Raw genomic sequence first — 24,872 nt, 5'->3', positions numbered from 1 at the left:
TTGGGTAATTGGAGATTTCAAGGAGAGGGCTTCGTCCTGCAGTGAACATAAAAATAGGCTGATAGTAGTAATCTCACGGCTAGTCGATTTCATGGTGCTCATTTCGTCTAAAAAAATTGTCTTTACACCGATCTTTATACACTTGGCACGTTTTCGGTCTCATCATCATCATCAGCCTGGTTACGCCCACTGCAGGGCAAAGGCCTCTTCCATACTTCTCCAACAATCCCGGTCATGTACTAATTGTGGCCATGTCGTCCCTGCAAACTTCTTAATCTCATCCGCCCACCTAACTTTCTGCCGCCCCCTGCTACGCTTCCCTTCCCTTGGAATCCAGTCCGTAACCCTTAATGACCATCGGTTATCTTCCCTCCTCATTACATGTCCTGCCCATGCCCATTTCTTTTTCTTGATTTCAACTAAGATGTCATTAACTCGCGTTTGTTCCCTCACCCAATCTGCTCTTTTGTTATCCCTTAACGTTACACCCATCATTCTTCTTTCCATAGCTCGTTGCGTCGTCCTCAATTTAAGTAGAACCCTTTTCGTAAGCCTCCAGGTTTCTGCCCCGTAGGTGAGTACTGGTAAGACACAGCTGTTATACGCTTTTCTTTTGAGGGATAATGGCAATCTGCTGTTCATGGTCTGTTTCGGCCGCACCGAGCCCCAACCCGTGGACCACTCCGGCTTCTAGCTTTGGTGTCCCCGTTGCCGCTATGGTGTCCTGGAGGCGCCGCCAATAATGCGAAATAATGACACGTTGTGACAATTATTAAAGAACACGATTGAATATATATATATATATATATATATATATATATATATATATATATATATATATATATATATATATATATATATATATATATGCATCCAGCCGCCAACTTGTGACGCTAAGTTCAGCACTACCGTGCCCCATGACTTCTGCAACACCAGTCAGAACTTCGCTGCTTGCCGGCAACCAGCGTCCAAGCTTAAACTCGACCACACTCCGCAATGCCGGCACGCCTAGGGAGAAACGCCTACAAGACGCTCTAAGAAACATCAGTAGTGCCTAGAAAAACGAATAAATGAATAAAACTTCATTTGAAACGGCTCTTCGTCCGTGCCGTCCGCCGCTTCGGTGCCGTGTGATCATGTAGTAGCACCCGGAGCGGGGCATGTGGTGGCGCCCTGGACGTGCCTTATGTGTTGCACAAGGAGCGACCAAAAAGCGGCTCGGTGGGGTTCAGGCGGAGTGGTCCAGCTCTCCCAACAGTAAGGAATAGATGGGCTCAGGGAAGAGGTGGGGAGATAGTAAGGCGAGGACTGTGCACGGGGCAGGTCCAGTACGTGTGGCGAACGTCGGGATAGCCGCCGCACACCGGGCATGCCGAGTGGCCGCGGCGTTGTTCAATAATGTGTTGCATGGCGTCATTCGCCAATGTTAGATTTAAGCCTGACGAATTACGGAGCCGTCGTGGCGGGTGAAGGAGGGATCGGGGGCCGGAAGGGTACATGCAGACGAGCGCAGTGCTCGGAGTCTAGCGTGGCTTTGCTTGCGGTGTTCAGCGCGGTGCATTCTGGCGCAATAGGTGTGAGGACATAGAATAGGAGCGCTCGGTATTTTAGACTCGCAAGCGAGAGAGTGAGCACGCTCATTTCCCTGTGTCCCCTGATGTCCCGGCACTCACTCCAAGAGGACGTGAAGTGAGGGATGCTGTTGCATGTGTAGCGCGAGGGGTGCCCCAATATGACAGGGAAGTAAGTTGTTTGCGAAAAAACGAAGGGCTTCCTGGCTGTCTGAGCGAACGGTTATGGTTGGCGTGGAGTGAGGGGGAATAGTAATGGCTTCCGATACGGCAATGATCTCGGCGTCGGTTGGAGACGGTACTCCGCTATGTCAACAAGTTATGTCACCCTGAGGGCCAATGACTGCCGTCTTGGATGCGGTCGGCGTGAAGGCGGCGTCAACATAGTAGGTGTCATGCGCTGGGTCAGTTAGATGGGTCGACCGCGCCTGTCGCCTGCCTGCGTTGCGTTCGGGTGCATATTCCGGGGTATCGGTCGGACTTTGATTCGAGGGATAGTTACCCATGGTGGAGGATCGATGGAAAGAGGTGAAAGTGGTGAAGTGTCGCGTCCCATCTTTCGCAAGATGGCGCGTCCCTGGGACGAGGTCCTCAGACGGAGATGCTGAGACTCCCGGTGGGCTTGGACCTTCACATCCAAGGTGTTGTGCAGGGTTGCGCGTTCAACATCGATGCTACGGGCGTACCTGGGAACACGCATTTTAATGCGGTGACATCTTCGCAAAGAAGCCTCGAGTCGTTTGGTCTGGGTTCGTGTATGTGCAACGTATGGCAGGCCATAGAGGATTCGGGAGTAGATTGCTGCCTGAGCAATTTTACGGTGTTCGTGTTCACGCAGGCCTGTGTGCCGCTTGCTTACGCGTGTCATCATGTGTATGACTTGACTTGCCGGATGGAGAATGCGCCGTAGCCACTCCGCACTACGTCAATTCTCTTGCCACAGAAATCTGAGGATGCCGACGGATTTTCTGCGCGGGATAGGTTCGCCGGTCATAGTCAAGGTGACGTGGGCGCGTTCAGCAGCTGCTTTGCGCGTAGAGGAATTCAGTACGACGACGTACTCTGACTTTTCCGGGGAGCATGTGAGGCCTAGCTGGTGTATGTAGGTGTCGACTATGTCTAAGGTAATGCAAAAGGATAGACAGTTGGGCGAGCGCGAAGTGAGTCCTGTCTGCTCCCTTCTGTGTCCGTGTTCACTTCGCGCTACAAGCCAAGGTCATGTTGACGATGTCTAAGCCGGTTTGAAGTGTGGCTTCCTGTTCGCCTGAGTTTCCGGTGGCACACCAAAGTGTGATTTCGTCAGAGTATATTGCATGGCGTAAACCTGTAACGAGGCTGAGCTTTGCGGCGAGGTCCTTCATCGCCAAGTTGAAGAGAGTCGGTGACAGAATGGAACCTTGTGGCGTTCCTTGGCTTATAGGGAAGCACATGGATGGCTCGGTTCCGGACCCAAGAAGCGCACTTGCCTAGCACTGAGGAAGCCGCAGACGTAGCGAACCATGCGCTCTCCGGGTTTGGTGGCTGCTAGGTGGTCAATGATGGCTTGGTGCAGGACATTATCGAAGGCACGTTTGATATCCACGCCTACAATTGTCCGGAGTTGTGCCGAGCTAGGGTGATCGTAGACATCTGTGGTAATTTGCAGGGCCACGTCTAAGGCGCATACGTGCCTGCGGAAGCCGATGAGTGTGTCTGGGAGATGGCCCTGGCTCTCAAGGTGCCATTCTAGTGTCGTCAGGGCCATCTTTTCCCTCAATTTTCCCACACACGATGTGAGGGATATCGGTCGAAGGTTTTTAAGCGTGTTGGAAGGTTTGCCAGGTTTGGGGAGGAAAATAACTAAAGCTTCCTTCCATGACTGTGGAATGTTCCCCGTCTCCCATGCATGGTTAATGAGGTGTAGAAGGTGCTTCTGACGGTTTTCGGGGAAGTTGCGGTGCATGGTATATGTTATCTGATCCGGACCCGGAGTTGTATTGCGTCGGAGCTGCATGAGTGCTGACCGCAGCTCCTGGAGTGTAAATGTGGAGTCAATCCATTCTGGCTTAATTGATGATTGCGGAAAGGGTGAAAGTGGTGGTGGGTTGAACTCCGGATAAAGTGTCTCTCGCAGTTCTTGGATAATTTCTCCTGTGGATCGCCCGGTCTGCATTTGATATCGTTGGAGGGCGTAGCGAGGTTTGGCTTGGCCCATTAGAGTGCCAAAGATTTGCCATACTCTAGGTGTGTGAAGCTGGCCATTGAGGTCTTCGCATGTTTACAACCACCGTTGAGATGCCAGTTGCCCAGCATGTTTCTGGCTCTCCTGAGTTATGGTGTGTATACGTTGGTGGAGCGTCCTAATATTCTGTGCACGGTGCCACCAGCTCACCAGTCTGCGGCGTCGTTCCCAGAGGGCTAAGATTTGAGTGTCGACCTGGGGTTGATCTTCTGTGGCGGCAATGCGGGAAGCATGTTGGGACACAACCTGCAGTACCTTGTTTGTCTATTCTGTGGGGTTAGTGTTCTCATCAATCTCATCCAGTTCGAGTCGTTTACGCGCCTTGTTCCAGTCAACGAGACAGATGGTGTTGTGGCGGGGTGTCCGACTTGGCCTTTGTGTGTGTATTGTTATCGGTTCTCTGATCTGACCCCACACTCATGTGCACAGGCTGTGGCGTCATAGAGGAAAAGGGATAAAAAGCGGCTGTCTAATAAACGCGTTTTTTTTTGGGGGGGGGGGGGTTCGTGGCTACATCGGAGTGGCGTCAGTATTTTGCTTGCATCACCGCTCCGGCAGCGGACACGACATGGTGTCAGAAGTGGGATCGACCCCCCCATCCTAGTTGCCCTTGCGGCGCTCACCCGGCGTTCGATCTGCGCGATGATGGCTCCGCCAGCGGCAGCCCCGCCACCGGCAGCCATCCCGCCACCGACACCCTTCAAGTTCTATCGGACTTCCGAATGGCCAGAATGGATTATGTCATTCGAAGATTACTGCTACGCGCCGGGAAAGTGCGGGCAACTTTGTGACAGCCCTGCACAAGCTTGCAGACGGCTGCGAATTTGCACAATTCCGGGATCGAATGATCCGCGACAGATTTGTGGTCGGCCTCGAGGACGCGCAGCTGTCGGAAGCGCTCCAGATGGATGCCACCCTTACGCTAGCGACCGCTCTGGCGAGGGCCAGGCTCAAGGAAACAGTTCACCGACAGCAACTGGAACTCCGGGCCGTCAGCAACGAGGCGAATATAGGCGAACTTGACGTAGTCCGACGAACAACGAGGAAGCCGTCCAGCAACTGGGAGCCTGGCGCCGCAGCACAGCGGCGAACGCAGGCGTGCAAGTTCTGCGGACGGTCGAGCCACCCGAGAGCCCGGTGCCCTGCACGTTCAGCGCGGTGTGACCACTGTGGTATCAAGAGACATTTCGCCGTGGTGTGTCACAAGAGAACAGAAAACAACCAGGTGGGCGTGTCTATGCTAGAAGGCGATGGACAAAACTTTTTTGTTTGGACACCCAACAGCTCAAATGCCAGATACGCGGAAGTGTCTATCAATGGTGTACGCGTAAGTGCAAAAATTGATTCAGGAGCCGAAGTCACTGTTGTTCCGCCCGATTTCCCCGGTGTACCACCTCGTATAGACAGGTCACAAGCGGTGTTGAGAAGAGCTGCGAATGAGCGCCTCGAAGTGAATGGTTGTTTTTCAGCAGATATTGTTTGGGAAGGCAAAACATCGTGACAAACACTATACGTTGTAGAGTTAATGCAGTGTGTCCTATTAGGGCTCACAGCCATTGAAGCACTTGGTGTAGTCAAATTTCTTCATGTGGTTGACGATAAACAGCGCGAGCACATGTATCCGCAGCTCTTCTCTGGACTGGGTATGATGTCCGGCGAATACACCATTCGCATGAAAGAGGGCACCGTCCCCTTTGCAATTTTCGTGCCGCGGCGGGTACCCATCCCGTTAAAGAACCCCATCAAACTAGAGTTGGCCAAAATGGTCAAAAGCAAAGTCATTCGTAAGGTAGATGGCTCAACTATATGGTGTGCAGGAATGGTTCCAGTAGTCAAGCCAAGTGGGGAAGTTCGAATCTGTGTGGATCTAACCCAGCTGAACAAGAGCGACCTACGGGAACGGTTTCTCTTGCCGACCGTAGACGACGCACTTGGGCAATTGGCGGGAGCCACATACTTTTCGAATTAGATGCCAATTCAGGATTTCACCAGGTTAAATTGGCGAAAGAAAGTCAAGAACTAACAACATTTATCACCCCCTTTGGTAGGTACTGCTTCCAGCGACTGCCGTTCGGTATCACCTCGGCCCCGGAATACTTTCAAAAGAGAATGGCGGAAATCTTAGATGGCCTTCAAGGAGTAGTGAACCTGATGGACGACGTTCTGGTTTACGGAGCTACTAAGCGTGAACATGATGAACGGCTGCACGCAGTGCTCAAAAGGTTTGTTGCAGCGGGGGTAACACTCAATCGGGCAAAATGTTCTTTTTGTGTCAGCAGAGTAGCGTTTTTAGGCTACGTGGTCGATGCGGCGGGAATCACGCCGGATCCCAAGAAAGTTCGAGCCATAAACGAAATGGCTACGCCATCAAATGTTGCTGATGTCTGCAGTTTTTTGGGCATGGTAAACTATCTGGCAAGCTTTGTGAACAACCTTGCCGACATGTCAGCACCGCTCCGTAGTCTTCTCTTGAAAGGCCGTGAGTGGCACTGGGGCCTACCTCAGCAAAATCCTTCGAGACTCTGAAAGAATTGATCACCTCGGCGCAATGCATCGCAAAATTCGACCCTAAGCTGCGCACTATTGTGTCCGCCGACGCGTCGTCATTCGGTCTCGGCTGTGGGCTCATGCAAGTGCAATCAGATGGGGAAAGGCGGCCCGTTGCTTACCACTCTCGTTCATTAACGCGAACAGAACAACGGTACGCGCAGATAGAAAAGGAAGCACTTGCGCTGACGTGGGTGGCAGAAAGGCTGGAAGGGTTTTTGATAGGAGTGGAATTTCAATTTGAGACAGATCACAAACCGCTCGTATCGCTACTCGGTCAGTCACCCCTTGATGTGCTTCCCCCTAGAATACAAAGATTCCGATTGAGGCTCATGCGATATCGCTTTTCAGTCTCCTATGTCCCAGGAAAACAGATTAGCACCGCCGACGCCCTTACTCGGGCACCTTGCACGGAAGCGGATGTAGAGATAGGGGAGCTGTATTGCGGTGAAGTATCGAGCCATGCACAAGGCTGCATCAGCGAACTGAAATTTTCAGCCCATTGGAACAAAATAAAGTTCGCGCACGAAAAAGACTCATCCTGCCAACAACTTCGGTTGTATTGTAAGCAGGGCTGGCCACGTCTCGCTAAAGTAAGCAGTTGGCTAAGCCCTTACTGGTCGGAGAGAGCAAACCTTTCAATATGTCACGGTGTGCTTCTGAATGGGTCTCGTCTTGTGGTGCCTCAGAACTTAAGAAGTGAAATACTTTGTCCATTGCATGTTGGTCACCAGGGCATTGTGAAATGTCGCGATAGGGCCCGCGAATCTGTGTGGTGGCCCGGTCTCAGCGCTGAGCCAGGAGCTCTGGTAAACAGTTGTCGAGAGTGCGCGAGACTGCGCGTTCAGAAAGCCGAGCCCATGATGCCATCAGAGTCCCCCAGCTTGCCTTGGCTGAAGGTAGGAGCTGACCTTTTCCATTTGCATGGTATATCGTACCTCGTGGTCGTAGACTATTTTTCGCGCTATCCAGAGCTTGCCCTTTTATCTTCCACGAGCTCGGCGGCGGTTATTGAGCAAATCAAGAGTATATTTGCTAGGCATGGGATTCCAGAACTTGTAACAGACAACGGTACTCAATTCGCTTCCGCAGAATTTGCATTGTTTGCGACTAGTTATGGCTTCCATCACGTCACGTCCAGACCCAGGTACTCGCAGTCAAATGGAGCTGCCGAACGTACAGTGCAGACGGTACAACGAATGTTGGAAAAAGCGGTTGACCCGTACCTGGCCCTCCTAGCTTATAGGGACTCCCCAGGTCCTTTGGGTACAAGCCCAGCCCAGCTATTGATGGGCCAGTGGTTGCGCTCTACGCTTCCCGTGCACCCGAAAAAGCTAGTACCGTCAATGGCGAGTGGTCTCAGGAGCCTCCGATACAAAGACAAGAAAGTGCGGATTAAGCAAAAATTAGACTACGACCGTCGTCATGCGGTAACGCAGCTACCGCTGCTCGCCCCGGGAAACCGGGTATGGATAAAAGACAGCAAAATTCCAGCAAAAGTGTTGAGTCCAGCCATGCGGCTTCGGTCTTATCGGGTGCGGACAGACGACGGGGTTGAACTAGAGAGAAACAGACGCGCGTTGGTCCGATACAGCGAGCGAACCGGCGTGCATGACCCATCCTATGACTTTCCTGCGACTACGGACGCTGCAGGCCAATCCGAGGAAGACAAGGCCTCGGCAGAGCCTTCTGCGCTTAATTCAACGCCGGCTGCAGCCTCATATGAGGACGGGAGACACGGTGGTTATATGACACGCTACGGTGGAGAAATAAGGCCGCCACAGCGATATGGCTACACTTGAGTGCTGTATACTCATCCTATTTATGTGTTTCATACTGTTTGGTTGTTTTGTGGTTCATTTGTTCTCTATGTGTTGTAAAAAAAAGGAGATGTAGTGTTATCAGTTCTCTGATCTGACCCAGCACTCATGTGCACAGGCTGTGACGTTATTGAGGAAAAGGGATAAAAAGCGGCTGTCTAATAAACACAGGGTTTTTTTGGATTCCTGGCTACATCAGAGTGGCGTCAGTCTTTTGCTTGCATCACCGCTCCGGCAGCGGACACGACAGTGTGCGCAAAGTGTCACGAGGATCCCATCCAAGGGTGCCAGAAGGCCTCCCTTGTTCACGACCCGGGGTGGATCGTTACACAAGGGAAGCCGGATCTCAATAATAGAGTGATCGCTCCCCAGAGTGTCTTGGGTATTCTGCCATTAAATGTTGTAGCGGCTCATTGACCAAGTGAGATCAGGGTTTGTGTCCTTCTCACATGAGTTCTCCATTTTGGTGGGAGTGGTAATGTCGTTTAGGAGAGAGACTTTGAAGTTCGACATGAAGGTGTCTAACTTGCGGCCGAGCGCTGATGCTTGGTCATATCCCCAAGAAAGGTGTCAATAGTTGAAGCCTCCGAGGATTAGGACAGTATGGTGAGGTGTTAAGCGTTGCTGGGAGGGGTCGTAGCTCGATAACGGCCAGATATTGTGGTTTGGCGTCCAATACCAGTTTACAATATCTAGACTGTGACCATGAACGTCTGTCCTCGTGCTTACGTGCTCAGTAGTCGGTGTATTCATATGCGTAGTGTCGAGTTGGATTGTGGGCGAGGAGCTGTTGACGTAAGTCACCGTCACTGTAGGAGTAAGTGGGTCTGACGTGCCCCGTTGTTTGTATGTAATACTAGGAGCAACAAAATGTTCATAGCCAGCGAGGGGGAAGGCACTGTGGGTCTCCTGCAACACAAGAATATCCGATTCTGTTTTCATGAATAGCATATGTTCCAGGAGATGTTGTTTCTTGCGTCTTAAACCGCGACAGTTCCATTACCATATCGTGAGAGATGGGGATGGTGGGGTTGGGATCGGAGTTACTTGCCTAGAGTTAGTGGCCATGTTGTGATTCAGAAGGGCTATGGGGGATGGGGCATTTGTGTGGGTGCATTGTGTCCTCTATATGTTCGGGGCGGGTGGAAATTTGCGTAAATTGGTTTGACAAGGGCGTTAGAGCGGTTAGAATGACGCGTTGTATCTGTCCTGTAATTATAGTCGCGATAGTAGATTCGATCGCTTGTTGCACGATGCGGCGAATACGTGCATTTAACTCCTCTGACATAAGGTCTGAGCTCAATGGAGAGGGCTGCCGAGTGGGGGCAGTTTCTGGGAGAGCTGTACCACTCACCTTTAAAGGCGTAAACTGCGTCTGTCGCTGGTTAGGTAGCGCAGGCCAGTTAGGGTCGTCAGCAGCAGGCTTAGGTTTAGGTAGTTGTTGCCACGAAGGACGGCGCGTATCATGTTGATGACATTGTGGTTTAGCTGTCTGGCTCTGTCTGAAGTCCACCTTCTGCTTGTGGGCGGGCTTCGGTTTCTGTTTGGGCCGATTTTGACTGGGCTTGCCGTTGTGACTTTGACTCCGGTTGCGACTGCGGCTACGGCTACGGCTGCAGTCGGTGTCGAGTGCCGAATACCGGTTGCTGGTTGGCACGCCGGAGTCTTCTCGAGTGAGAAGACTCCGGTCGTGAGAGATGGTGGGCGGCTTGGTGATTTGGATTGATGCATGTCGGTGGTTTGCGTCGGCGAATTGCCTCCTCTTCAGCGCGCGGTGTGGGAAGTTTGCGTCCGTAGCCGGGTGGTCACCCCCGCAGTTGCAGCAGCGCATACCGCACTCGTGAGGAGTTCTTGGCGTGTCAGTTCCAGGGGGGAAATGTTGCCCACAAGATCTGCAGCACGAATATGTCGAGGCGTTGGGGCAGACATCAGATCTGTGTTTCAGGCTGTAACAATGGCAGCACTGAAGGCATTTCGGCTTGGGTGGGTACAGCCGGTATACCGCCGAAAACAGGATGGCGCTCTTTGATATTTCAGGGCCCTCTACCGTGATGATGAGAGACGCCGTCTTGCCAAGTCGCCGAAAAGACAGGATTTTTCGGCCCGGAATGAGGAGTTCTTCCCGTACGGCATCTTCAGAAAAGGAGAGTGGTACACCGTGCAGGACGGCGCGGGCGTTCTGTGGGTCGTTGGCGTAGCACGCACTCACAGGGTGCAATTTTCCGCAGACATCCACGGACTGTAAGGCGAGTAGTTTGGTGGTGGCCGATGCACGGTACGTGTCGATGGCGATGAGGGTTTCGGCGGTTCAAATTTTCACGACTGTGTCCTGCCTCTCGAACTTGGCAAGGTGGGGCGCCCGACGAATTTGTAGGCTCAACTCGATTGGTGCTACTGAGGAGAGGTTGAAGCCATCGGTCAACTTCACAACTGTGGTGGTGGCCTCCTTCTGCCGTGGTGCTGAAGGGGTCACGCACTTAAATGCTCCCTGTGAAGCGTCACCAGAGTTCAGCGTGGTGGATTGCGCAGGCTGCGATGCAGTCGTAGCTGTCGAGGGCGGCGGATCCATGCCGAGCACCTGCCTAGGCAGAGTCATACGTTCAAGGTGCAAAAGCCCCCAGATTTTCTCTCGCGCCCGCTCTCACTCGCGATAGGTACGTCGGTGGATGAATGGATGGATTCATGTTATGAGCGTCCCCTTTGGAACGGGGCGGTGGGTTGCGCCACCAAGCTTTTGCTATTATATTGCCTAATGTCCTACCTAGGTTAAAAAAAAGAAAAAGAAAGAAAAACCGCATGAGCTCCCACAACCAAATTTTCTGATCCCCTATTGCGAACATTGCCTTTGTACGTCTCCGTTTTTTTGTCGTTTCCCTACTTTTCTTCCACCAATCTTCCAATCGCCTCTTGCTAATCTCTGTTGTGGACCTGTTTACTTTTCCACTGCTCTCGCTGAACCCAAGGGCTTCAAGGAGGCCAGTGGTGCCTAAATCGACCGCTGCGCAGACGTCTTCACATTCTAATAAAACATGCTCCATCGTTTCCCAGCTTTACCGCAGCAAGCACATGCTTCTTCTTCCTTCTTATATCTCGCTTTATAGGTGCGTGTTCTAAGGCATCCTGATCTCGCTTCGAAGAGTAATGAGCTTCACTTTGAGTTATCATAAACTGCTTCTTTCCTCATTTCGTTTTAGGTTTAGACACCAAATTTTGAGGCTATAAAAAGCCTGCTGTAGGCTGCTTCTGTATGCGAGGACACCCACAACGAGACACCCACAACCGAGGGACCGAGTATAGCCGCCACTACCACCGAGCTACAGGCATATAGAAATAAATCCTTTCTCTATGCTACAGGCTTCTAGAACACTGTAACCGAGCTAACCCTGTCCCCTGGCTAACCGAGGCATGCACAGCGCTGTAGCGGAAAGCAGTCGACGTAGCACCTGCGAGTCGCATAGTTCCGCAGCTCGTAGTGGTCTCGTTCGCTTGGCGTTTCTGAACGTGTAAAGGCCAGTCCACGTTACCTGCACGGCAACTCGCCGCACGCCGTTTGCCGTTCGCGGGCCGCCGTGCGACGGCGGTTTTCCTCGCGAACGGCGAAATTTCCTTGCCGTAGAGAGGATCGGACCGGGCCCATTTGTGGAGCAGCCGCACGGCGAAGTCAGCGACCGAGGAATGGTCACTGGCACCGACGGCGGCCTCACCGCCGCTAAATCATTAGGCGCGGCCGATATCGTCGTTAGGCCTTCTCCGGTTCACTTCAACGCTAAAGCTGACGGCGCTTCGGAATGAATTACCGACGCTCACAAGCCGCAATATTCTGTTACTGCTGTTGTCGCTCTTCGCAATAATTATAATAATCGCGACATGCATTTCGAGTCAGCAGTTGTTCACCTCTGCTGGTGGAACACGCGTATGCGCGAACAGACCACGCAGCATAGGTTTAAGTCACTATTTCTTGTGACCCACGTGACCAAGCCGTGTTGCGTTTTCTCTCCTACGACGTAATAGCATCACCCGGAGCCCAGAAACCGAAACCGAAATCGCTCGGTAAAATAATTCTATTATTAAATTATTTGTCGGGTATATATGAATCCCGCGGTGTGTATCGTGCTTCCTGAAGATGTACCCAATGCTTGAATCAATGAACGCATGAACGAAAATTTTCATGTATCCACCCGTTTAAGTAGTTACTCATGGCAGGTTTCTTTTCCATTGCCGCCACCCATGAGATTAATTCAGCCTCTCTCGCTTTCCGCTTGACGTTCTTTGTTGCTGTGTTGCCCACCATACAGGCCGCACACTTGCTGGTAAGCTTCCTAGTTCTTTTCCTCCACTGTGAATCAATGTTTTTCCTGTACAGATACTGAACACTCTCCCAGCCCATTTACGTTCTCCCATATTCCTCAGTCGTTCTACATACTCAATTTTACTGCGAGCTTCCCTCACTTCAAATGTACTCCGGCCCATATCACCCTGCACAGCTTAATTTGTAGTCTTCCCGTGAGCGCCCAATGCAACGCGACCCACTTACGTTTGGTTCCCATCGAGTCCAGATTGTACCCCTGATTTAAAGCAAACAAACACATTTCCAAAAGTAAAACCTCTCCACATAACACGGAGCACGTCGTACCTATTGTATCCCCATAGCGCTCTGTGCTTCATTATGGCTGCATTTCTCTTCCCCTTGACTCTTATGGTTTTTTCCTGTGTTTCCATATATCCATTGCCTTCGTTTATCCATATACCAAGGTATTTATATTCTGTTACCCGAGGTATTTCCTGGCCCTGTATTACAACTGTCTGTTCACTGTTTTCATTGAATACCATAACACCTGATTTTCTAACAATAAATTTCAAACCTAAATTGTTGCCTTCATATCCACAGATATTAGGCAGACGTTGCAAATCACTTTGGTTATTAGCGAGCAACACAATGTCGTCCGCATCAAACAAACATGGAAGCTGCTGCTCTGCTACTGTACCCGTCTGCTTGTATGAGAGATTAAACCCGATATTGCTTCCTTCTAGCGCCCTCTCCATCCTCACCATGTACATCATAAACAGCAGCGGGGATAAAGGGCGCTCCTGCCTCAGTCCCTTGTTGATATCAACTTTCTCCTCGCCCCTCATCCCTGGGTAAATCTCTCTCAAAAGCTGTAGACAATCGTCACCTAAGCCTTCCCCTTCGAGAGTATCCCACAAAATGTTGCGGTATACGTTGTCATAGGCTCCTGTAATGTCTAAAAAGGCCACACATGTAACGGTCTGCTTTCTATTTTTTATATTTCAATACACTGAGTAAGAACAAATAAGTTATCTAAACGTCTACCTATTCTGAAGCCATTGAGAAGTTCTCCCAAAATGCCATTATTATCTGCCCATGCTTGCACTGTAATTGGATTACCGGCATTGCTAGCCTGTATATTACCAATGTAATGGCAACAGTCTATATGAGTGAATTCTATCTTTCTCCCCCTTACCTTTATAAATTAAATTAATTCTACTTTGTCGCCAACTGTCTGGTGTTCGTCTTCTTTTAAAGTTTTTTGCGCTGATTTCACCAGAGGTTCCTTACTTTTTGGTCCTAGTTCATTAATCAGCCTTACGTGAACCTCGTCTAGCCCTGTGGCTGTGCGCTTTGGAATTTTCTTTTCGGCTTTCTTCCAGTCCAAATTTCTAAGCACCAGCTCCTTTTCCAGCTGGGTCTCTTTCATGCTCTTTTTTCTTCAAATACAACCTCGTCATTTCGTTGGAAAGATTCGGCTGTTATTTTTCGGATGTAATTTAATGCCGCTTCCCCTTCCAGTTTGTTTCCATCTTCGTCTAGGATATGCTGTTGTATTGTTGTTGACTTCCTGCCTAATAATTTTACGTGGTTCCAAAATATTCTTGGTGCGGCCTTCTTTTTCTCACGTATTTCTCACAACCAACGTTCACTTTCACCTTTTACCTTTGCTTGCACCAGAATTTGGACAATAGACATTTCTTCAGGTATATTTCCCATTTACTGGCTACTTCATCCTGCGGCAACTGCGCCTTCTTTGCCTGCCAGTGCTCTCGGGATGCTTTCTGTGGTTCGGCGATCGCTTCTCGTATTTCCCTGTTCCACCAGCTGTTCTGTTTCTTTTTTTCTTTCCAACGAACATGTTTCTCTTTCCGTATTTCTGTCGTTAGTACACATAGAAGCTCACTACATTCCCACTCTTTACTTGGCCATTTGCCAAATTCTTCCTCGACTCTAGTGACTACATTTGTTAGATACCTGCCGCAATCCGTGAAATTGCTGATTTATAACTCACTTTTTTCCAGTCACCTAAATTACTGCTGCCTCGTATGGGGGACAACTTCAGCCACAAATATTCACAACCTGTTTGTAATCCAGAAGAAATTTCTTCGTGTCATTTGTAATAGGCCTCGTGATTTTCATCCCTCTGCTCTTTTCAGCGCGCTTAGAACCCTTAAATTGCCTGCCCTAATAAACCTGCGCTTGTTGTCAACCTACAGAAGATATGAGAAAAATATTGGCGCCCCCAGCTCTCCCGCTAATATCACAAAACGAGAAACCCCTTACACAACTCGAGCTCCTGAGACTTAGTGTGTTCCTCATCTTCGGACTAATTATGGCCACCAAATGCTATGCCACTGGCTGCCCAGTTTACTCAATGATCTCACCAGATGCAATATCGACGTGCTCACTTGTTCCGCAAAAAATCTGCTTGAAATGTTTCAGCGCTCTTGACTGTGTACGCTTGTACTTTGTGATTTTTGCCCTTGGTGTTCTTGCTCTTTTTCTTTTTTTCTCCTCTTTTTTTCCTTAACACGTTTCCCACCTGCCCTGCTGCTGCCATTGCAAACGGAACCTGGGGCCAGTCAAGCTGCTTTCTCCGCAGCTTTTTCCCCCTTGTTTTTCCGCCACAACCATGTACCCCTTACTTGTGGAAACAAATAAATAAAAAAATAAAATAATATATTTGTTCAGCGTTCAAATTTGGACAGGCCATTTTGCACTCCTTGCTCTCTTTCTCAACTACATATCCCATTTTCAAAATGATTCGTTTATGGTCACTATTTTTGCTGCTATACCCTTACACTTATGAATTCCTTTTGTCATCAGACAGTAATCAATGGTGTATTGCCGGTTTGCCACTTACCACGTGATCTGCCCTTCACACTTAGGCCGTGTATTCACGATGACGAGGTTATGTTACTCGCAATGGTCTAGCATCGACTTCCCGTTACTGTCGGTGTCCTAAATCCATTTATGTCACCTAATAAGGTAATTTCAGCATCATTTCCGAAACCATTAATAATAGCACTTATGCATTCCACTAGCCCTTTATTCTTCTCTGTGCAATTATTTCCTGTCCACAAATAAGTAACGCCCAGCCAAATTTTTTTCCCACTCATTGTACCTGATACGCAAAGATGCTCTTGACATATTGAATTTACTCTTTTCCATTTGGCTCTCCGATGGACGAGCGTTCCGACTCCCCCTCTCTTTCTTTCCGACTTAGTTCTGTTGCACCCTTCCCAAACATAATTCTCAATCACTGGCGGCTCTTCCAAGTCTCTAAGGTGCGCTTCTGCAACCGCATACACCGCTATTTGTTGTCTATTTAACTGCTCCTCAATCTGTGCCCACTTTTCCTTTTCTAGGTACACTTTGTGGCGCAAAATACATTTCTTGAACAAGGACAGAAGAAAGGAAGAAAGTCAAGCGCTTTACTGTCTTCCGTTCTTCTGTCCCTTTTCAAGAAATGTATTTTGCGCCAGAAAGTATACCCAGGAAATATAAGCACCAACTTGCCCAAGAAGAAGTCCTTTTGGAGCCACTTTTAATTCCTTTCTTCTGCCGCCCTGCATGTTTATGTAGCCTATTGCATGGCGAGCTCTCTTTCTTGCTTTCGTCTTTTTTCTGTTATTCACGGCGATGCTATTCTGAGGTTCCCTTAGGGGACGTTCTTCATTACTTGGCCTCCTGAGCGCCCGTGGGGCCCCTAAAAAAACAACAGTGCTACCAGCATTTCGCCAGCCCACTTCTCGTGCAAGCCTGTGATTGAAGTGGATCCCGTCTCGTTGAAAACCACCACACCTTCTCACTTCCCTGTTTACTTCGACAACCTCGAAGCCTTTCTCTCGGCTCATTTTCCATATCGCCTCATTCGCAGCCACTACGGCTCTGTGTACGTGACTGTCACGTACAGGCACCCCCCGGCACCGTACACACCACGATCTGCACCAGAGGGGATAGCTCGTGCAAGTCGTTCACCTCCTTCGCCAAGCGCTGGGCTAGTCCTGGCCCTTTCCGGTTTAGGACGGCATTTAGCCCGCGTACTACTATGACAAGTTTGCGCACGTGTGCATTTTTTGCGAGCTTTGCTTTTGCCCGCTCCATGACAGAACCAAGCGTCCGCCCCGGAAATGTCCCTACCGCCATTCTTTTATCGCCTTTCACCCTCTCCACAATTGTTTCTGAGCACCTACCTAGGTTTGAGTCGCTGGCGATAATCATCATTCCACTCTATCTTACCTCCCCATGCTTAAGTAACGTTGGGGCATGGGCTAGTTGGTATTCCATGGTATCAATCGTCACTTACAGCGCATACATAGACGAGGGAAAAAAAGGATGACGAAGACAAGCGCTGACTTCCAAATGATTTTTATTTTCAGAAACAAACATATATATACTGCGACACCAAGAAAAAAGCGCCCCCTACGAAGCATGAGCCCGACATGAGTATGCATTCAAAATTCATGACCTAATAGAACGAGAGCGCATATGCGACCTCAGAAAAACCAGTTCTTTGTCTGTTAATGTAATTGATGGCTTGCTAACTGAGTCACCATCGGCAATCGCTGCTGCTTCAATGATACGTCTGGTGCATTCATTCGAATGCTTAGCTAAGATAGTAGTCTCTTCAAAAAGCGGGATGCAGCCGCATTGTGCGCAATGAACACCTAGAAACCCTTCCTGCCCTTTGCGCACTTTATTGCTGTGTTCTCGTAACCTAACGTTAAGACATCTACCCGTCTGCCCTACATAAGACCGACCCTGCTTCCCTTTGTCCATTTCCGCGTGATTCGGACTTGACAATGACATTTATCCATGCGTTCCTGCTTTTTCCCCGTGGCGGCCTCAAGGTAGGTGCCCCTCTTTCCAGCTATCCCCTCACCACATTGACCGCATTCCGTGCACTTTGCTGGCACTCCCTCTATTATTACGTCGGGGGACTGCGTTCCATTGTCACGATCATTTTCGTTCACAATGGTGGTCCTGTTCAACTTTTTCTCGGCTGCTCCAAGTCTTTTTTGCACTACCTTCCGTGCATCACGCTCCCGATTTAGCTCACTTTTGAGCTCTTCAACCTGTTTGAGAAGCTCTTGCTGGAAAGCTTTGATTTTCTTCAGCCTCGCATCGACATCACAGTGTGTGCCGATTGACTCTATTCCCTCTCCATTCTGATCCGTCCCCTCATCTGCCTTGAGAGACCCCGCGCACCCCCCCCCCCCCCCCCCCCACACTTCACGCTTTGCCGTATTCTTCCCATGTATTACCCGGCTTTTTCTGCTGTAAATACTATAATACTATATTAGTATAATAATACAGAGCACGTCTCTTCTAGCAATAACCGATACGCACAGGATCTAAATCCTCAAGATGTCGCAAAACCCGCCGTGGTTGCTCAGTGGCTATGGTGTTGGGCTGCTGAGCACGAGGTCGCGGGATCGAATCCCGGCCACGGCGGCCGCATTTCGATGGGGGCGAAATGCGAAAACACCCGTGTACTTAGATTTAGCGGCACGTTAAAGAACGCCAGTTGGTCGAAATTTCCGGAGCCCTCCCCTACGGCGTGCCTCATAATCAGAAAGTGGTTTTGACACGTAAAACCCCATAATTTCAACATGTCGCAAAGTAATTCTCACCAACCATTTAAAAGCAATCAATGCCATGCAGACTTAAGGTATGACACGTTTTCACACGTGTTCAACTACGCAGCCACGCTCTCACTTTCCTACCAAAAAATACAGTAAAATCACTAATATATCGCTATTAGTCTTGCCACTTCCAAGCTACTATTTAAAGGCTATAAAGATTTAACGCGCAACCCGGTTGCCCGTGTTGAAACACGTGGCGCGAAAGGACGCTCAGACCATCCTGCAAAACCAAATGTACACGAAACGCCCGCGCACACGAAAAAAAGAGGGACGAAAAAAAAGAAGGAAAGAAAACTACCCAATTATTATTTAAATGCTAAAAAAATCTGCGAATCAAAAACAGAAGCAAGCTCAAAGCATGCACAAAACCATGATTTCGTCGCCGCCACGGAGCCCTAAAAAGCGCATCCATCCGCCACAAAAGCTCAAGCGACTCCTTGGGCGTGCGTCTAAATGTAACACCACCTAGAGTCTAGGTGGCGTTGCTAAATGTCGTACGAAATTCTCTCACGTGACCTCATTCTAAGTGCCTAGGGACAGGATCGTTTAGGAACTTTTGAGAAGGTGCGATGGTGGCGTCAAGTGACGTCGTGGCGCATTCGCTCTCTGGCCCACTCCGACCGCATGAGTACAGTGTGCTAGAAGAGTTATAGTGCGCTCACAACGCGGCAGAGCTTGACGCACTTCGTGTCGCCGCCGACAGGTGGCGTGGTTCGCAGCGTCACCTGCTCGGGATCGCGTGAGATACGAGTGATGTGCGGACGCGGACGGAGGATTGCTCGCGGACGCTCCTGTGCGCGAGGCTTCAGCGACGTCGTTCGTAGCTAAGTAATCTTTTATCTTTATTAGCTAGTGTTTCGAAGCGTTTTCTTTTGCATGGAGTAGGGGCGCAAATGTTGAATTCTTGGTAAGTGTAGTAAACGTACCGGCTTTGTCTAGGTCTGGCGGCTCCCCCGTTAGGCCTAGGTGGTAGGCGGGACCTATTTGATAGGCTTATTTAGTTCTTTCAGATATCTCTTCGGATGCTTACATAAGGTAGGGAGTGCAATCTTTTTATTTTTGTTTGGGATCGCGGTCGAGGTCGGCTTTGCTGGAGCGATTTGGCGAACTTGCTCGTTGGGCCTAGGGACGTAGGCCTAGCGATGAAACCGAAGAACGTGAAGGCCGCGGAGGACGGGGAGCAAGTGCAGTGCGACGAGTGCCTGCGATGGTGCTTCCTCGACTAGACTAAATTCTAGAATTTAGCAGACGCGGAGGGGTCTAGCTTCACGTGCAGGTCGTGACGGGGTGTCAGGGAAGCCGTCCAAAAACTGGAAGAGAATTGGGCGGCTAAGTTCGAAGAGCTTAGGCAGACCTGAGGGAGGAGCAGGAGAAGCGGGTAGCACTGCAGGCGAAAGTTGACAATTTCGTCAAGGTGGAGGCGGCCCAGGCCGCGCAGTTAGTAAGGACCGTGGCCAAGCTTGAGGAAGAGAAAGAAAGGAGCGCCGAACTGGAAACGCGGCTCGATGCGCTTGAGACGTGGGAAGCGGAGAATGTCGGGTCAGGACGTCAAAGCGGTGGCAAAAACTCAGAAAGCAGGGTAGACCCTACAGGCGAAGTGGGAGGCAGGGAGCCAGAGCAAGCGGTCGTCAGTTAGAGCGAAGCAGCGCAACACGCCCCGAGTGAGGCGACGCTGCAGGCACAGGGGCGCCATCGGGGGCGAGGAGAGGGGCAGTGGACACAAGCTGGAGGCGAACGGTTCGCACGCAGAAGGGTCCTGGTGATAGGGGACTCCAACGTGGGGAGGGCTGAACAAGGCGTGATGGCGAGAGTGAAGGCGGACGGGCGAGTACAGGTGGAGGCGCAAGCGGGCAAGGGAATGGCGGAAGGAATGACCAAGGCGTGGGAAGTGGTAGGGGACAGCACGGAGGGCGACAGCGGGGTCATTATGCATGCTGGACTCAATGACGTGGTTAAAGGGAGAAGCCAGGAACTTGAGAGGCACATTGAGACTAGGCTGAGTAAGCTTAGAGAGGCCTCCGGGAGGGTGCATGTGACCATATGCACTATCCCAGAGGTCCAGGGCCAGACTTACCAGGTAGAAAGGAGGGTGGTTGAGGCCAATCGGGTCATTAGGAGTCTGAGCGGACGACTCGGGTACAACGTGATGGAGGTCAACAGGGACGTGTACGGAGCCGGCTCCTGGCTTCTTGTGCAGGATGGCATTCACTACAGTGGTGCCACTGGCAAAAGGATAGGGGGAAGGATGGGTCGCCAGGCAACTGCTTTTTTAGGGGGACCCAGAGCCCTGAAAGAACCAGTGTAGGCGCGGACGATTCGAAGCAGGAGCCACAAACAAGCAAACATCGGTACTGTAGGAGAGGCAACAGGAATAAGCACCAGAGCCAAATTAAGTCAGACTTGCATTTCATTTATTATCACCTTGAAGGCCCGAAGGCATTACACAAGGGGAGGAGGCAATACAAACACGTGTAAGAGTGGTTTCTTGCAAAACAACGAACAAAAGAAAAAAAAACATTGCTGACCTCCATCACGCTGTTCATTAACATGCACGATGGCAGCTATAGGCTAAAATGGGAGGAAATTGAAGAGCAACTAAGGCAGGAGAACTTAATTGTTTATGGGTTTGTAGAGACACATCTTAGGGACATGGAACAACCGCCCTGTAACCCTGATTATGCATGGGAATACTGCAACAGAGTGCAGGGTAGCAGAAAGGGCTGGGTAATTGGAGCATACATTCACAAGAATACAAATTAGCAAAGGGTCAATCAGGAATGCAAGGATCATTTATGGCTAAAAGGAAAAGTAGCAGGGGCGAAAACACATCTAGGCTTTGTATACCTTTGGACAGGATTAAATGCTAAAGAGGAAAAAAAAATGTTGGATTGTATAGCAGCGGACATCAATGAGCTAGGAAAAGGATGTGAAATAATTGTATTAGGTAACATGCTGGTGGATATGTGTGAGAGGCATAACTTAGTTGTCTGTAACTCTACTGAAAAGTGTGACGGGATCATAACATGGGATGTAGCAGGTCGACACTCGCCAATAGATTATGCGTGAATGTTACATAGGATGTACGATAGATTAGGAGCCATGATTATAGATGAACAGGGCTCCAAAGTATAGGTAGCGACCACAAACGTATCAAGTTGAGTTTCAAGAGGGAAACTAAAGCACGAACGACGCGTGAGGAAATGCCCGATGGGATTTTTTACTCAGAAGACCAAGTGGAAATAGCGGCCAAACAAATTGAAGAGGAAATATGAGAGGGTACTGAAACTGATTGCACTAACCCAAAGTTAATGAGACTATTTGAGCGTGAGCTAGGTAAGGCGCGAGTCAGAAATACAAGGCAAGGGATATGAAAACTCAAGAGCTGGTGGGATGAAGAGGTTAAGAAGGCCATAAAGAAACGTGAGGAAGCCTCCAGGGAACACAGGTATTCTAAAAGTAAGGGAGAACCTGAAGCAGAAGTAGAGAGGAAATAGGTAAACTACATAAAATGCAGAAGGGAAGCAGACTATTTGATCAACGAGAAAATCAAGACAAGAGGGTCCCTATGACTGTCAGAAATAAGCAATAAAAAAGAAACAGGCAGCTAGAAAATTCTGGCAACATCTGAACTCCTTGAGTAATAGGACAAGCCTATAGCAGAGGTATATAGTAAGAGCTCAAGGTACTCGGTTAGAGGGAGAGGAGGCAATGGAGCATGTAGGAACCATGATGAGGGAAAATTTTACAGAACAGAGAAATGGTACATGCAGTATGTCGGAGAGGGATAGCCAAACTTGGACAAAGAGACTGGGAAAGGGCCGAGAAGAGGATGCCAAGTAGCACATCAGCAGGCCCGGATGGTATTCCAAGTATGTTAATAAAGATATTGTGCCCGAAATCTAAGAAATCATTAAGGGAGGTGGTGAGCAAAATGCTAATGGATGGTAAAGTACCTGACGAATGGAGGCTAAGTAGGATGAGAATGATATATAAGAGAAAGGGGGACAAAGCTGACAAACAAATACCGGCCTATAAGAGTGACGTCAGTGGTTTGTAAACCACTGATGGTGGTTATGCAGATTATTGGCCTCGAGCTCCACCACTGGAAAAGCTGGCGCCACCGTCGGCGTGACGTGCTATGAGGGATCACGTGGACATAGCGGCCGCGTCGGCTGCTTCGGGAGCGCCGAAGCGAGCTGAAAACGAGAGTTTAAATTCTCTCGTACGCGGCAGTCCTCATTTAGTGGCGAGATTTTCCCGCTTCGAGTGTCTCCTTCACAACGCTTGAAAGCACTACAATAGGTAGTAGCTGCCTTTGAAGGCGCGCAACATGGTAGGCCACTGCTCGGTGCCGCAGTGCCGGACGTACGCAACGGAGCCCGATGTCTGCCTTATTCACACGCAGCCGCAGGACAAGCTGCGTGAAGCTTGGCTCGCGAAACATAAAACCGGCAAACAGTCATCGGCTACAACTCGGGTATGCAGCAAGCACAGACGCGAGGAAGATTTCTGCTACGGCGCCGGGTCTGTGATGTTCGGAAAACGCGCCCTGAGACGCTCGCCCGAGTCCGCTGCCCGACTAATGCCATGACGGTTTGGTCTATGAACTTGTCAATGCTATAGATACTGGCAAGTTCACTGGAATGGAAAGGGAGCGGTAAGAAGCACATAAAAAAAGAAGCATGGCATGTGGTCATATTTGTGTTATGAATTAATGCACTAGATTACAAAAAGGAACAAGCGGGAAATCGCACGCTGAGAACACCGATAAACATACAGTGCGACGCAACTCGAGAAATAATATTGAAACGTCTAAGAATTTAGAAGAAGAAAAAGAAGATGAATCGTCGCGACGGCACATCACTGCAGTCCCCAAGGCGTCGATGTCTCTACAATGAAATTCTTTTTCAACAGCTCTGATAGCGCCCACGCAACAATGGTTGCTTTTATACTGTCAAATGCTCATATTCTGCGCCTAACGCTCAGGGCACGGTGCGAAAACGCGCACGCGGCGAAAGCGAAACAGTGCGCGGACAAGCATGCAGACGCGCAGTTGGTCGCTGCGATCCTGTGCGATCGCTGCATTGAGGCTTCATTCTATTACGTTCCATTTAGTTATAGAAACACTATAAGAACATATTGCACATAGTTTGCTCTCAGCGTTTACCTACCTTTCACGCAAGAATCCGGTTCGGGAGACTCCATCGCGGCGACCGCGCGCAGTGGCGTTCACTGTACGTATTCGGTAAAGAGATAGCGTCTGTAAACGATTCTGTGCTTTCAGTTTGCCCAAGATTATTATTTAGACAGTAAAAAACTTCTCTCGTTTCGAAAGTACTTACAGAAATGTCCGGGAGAGCTCCCGCGTGGTGTTTTCAGAGAGCGCTGACAGCAAAACCTATGAGGAGCGCGCCGCATCATCCCTCATACTACGCCAGCGAGGCGCTTCCGATAGATGGCGACTCTGTAACTCCTCGCCGCCAATAAAGGACAGACTGCAGGCATGGGTAGAGAACGAGGGGGTGCTTGGAGAGCTACAAAATGGGTTCCGGAAGCATAGGAGACTAGAAGACAATCTGTTCTCACTAACACAGTGCATTGAAATAGCTGAAAAGGAACACAGACCCCTATGGCTGGCTTTTTTGGATATCAAGGGAGCCTATGACAGTGTACTTCAAGAGGGCTTGTGGTGCATTCTGGAAACTTTAGGAGTGCAAGATGGAGTAAACAATTTCTTAAAAGATATCTATAAGTGTAACCGGGTGATTATACAATGGGAAAAGCAGGTTTCGGAGCCTGTAATGATTCGGCGGGGGCTTAAGCAGGGGTGTCCATTGTCACCTCTGATGTTTATGCTGTACCTACAAGGTTTAGAGGCCAAAATACAGCAAAGCGGACTCGGCTTCAACCTATCATTATTCACGATTGACGATTGCCGCCGCGGATCTGCTTGGAAGGACAGATCCATCAGTGTAAATATGCGTAGAGTCACGGTAGTTCTCGTACAAGTATAGTAGCGTGAGTTGTCTAAGGGCTGGCGATGATAGATCAGCTCTTTTCGAGATACCAGGTATTTTGAGGTTGATTTTTGGCTGGGCGAGGCACCATGGAGGAATCGAAGGTCTCGCCGCCGGAGCGAAACAAGCTGGCAAAGATTCATCATATGCGGTTATCGTTTGGCTGAAAGATGTGTGTGGTCTGTCCGCTGATAGGGTGGCCAAGTGGTGACGAGGAGTCCTGGCCAGATGCCTTAAATGGGGGATGCAAACCAAATCATCATTAGAGATATACAGGACGTTCAAGCTAGAAATAGCTAAAGAAAATATTTACGATAACTCTAAGGGAAGCTCATTGTTGTTTGAGGCCAGGACAGGTGTACTGCGGACTAAAACGTACCGAGCCAGATACCAGGAGATAGATTTGTTGTGCGGGCCGTGTGGAGAAGAGGAGGAAACGGCTGAATACCTGATACTTGCGTGTAAACAACTTCACCCTGCAGTTGAATGTAACAGGGAACTATTGAAAGCTTTGGGTTTTAAAGACAGTGAAAGTAAAATAGACTTTGAACAGGTAGAAATACCTAAATGAAGGCTATTTGATTGGTGGATAATATCAACACAAAAGTAAAGGAGTAAATACATAGGTATGCATGCATATAGTACCATTCAAGGCTAGGTGGCGCGCGCTGCCGCCCGATTCAAAAGGTTGAGCCTGAAACATCCATCCACCCATCCATCCTGCTCATTACGTAACCTTAGCTCATTATTTTTCGAA

At 49.6% G+C, this 24,872-nt stretch overlaps 1 protein-coding gene across 1 annotated transcript; it reads left to right on the top strand.

The window, feature by feature from the left end:
• The first annotated feature begins 4,636 nt into the window (after window positions 1-4,636).
• Window positions 4,637-20,403, top strand: LOC140215877 (uncharacterized). Its single transcript, XM_072286225.1, has 2 exons — window positions 4,637-5,017; window positions 19,777-20,403. Exons 1-2 carry the CDS (start codon window positions 4,637-4,639, stop codon window positions 20,401-20,403), a joined length of 1,008 nt encoding a protein of 335 aa, XP_072142326.1.
• Window positions 20,404-24,872: the final 4,469 nt, after the last annotated feature.

Source organism: Dermacentor andersoni, chromosome 2 (genome assembly GCF_023375885.2).
Source record: "Dermacentor andersoni chromosome 2, qqDerAnde1_hic_scaffold, whole genome shotgun sequence".
Lineage (NCBI taxonomy): Eukaryota > Metazoa > Arthropoda > Arachnida > Ixodida > Ixodidae > Dermacentor > Dermacentor andersoni.
The sequence above is the reverse complement of the archived record's forward strand: the minus strand, read 5'-3'. Positions and strand labels throughout refer to the sequence as shown.

Excerpts from the sequence above, each read along its gene's own strand:
- LOC140215877 (XM_072286225.1), top strand. The coding sequence starts at position 4,637 with ATGATCCGCGACAGATTTGTGGTCGGCCTCGAGGACGCGCAGCTGTCG. Across the intron at positions 5,018-19,776 it reads AGAGAACAGAAAACAACCAG|GCACAGGGGCGCCATCGGGG; the intron begins GTGGGCGTGTCT and ends GCGACGCTGCAG.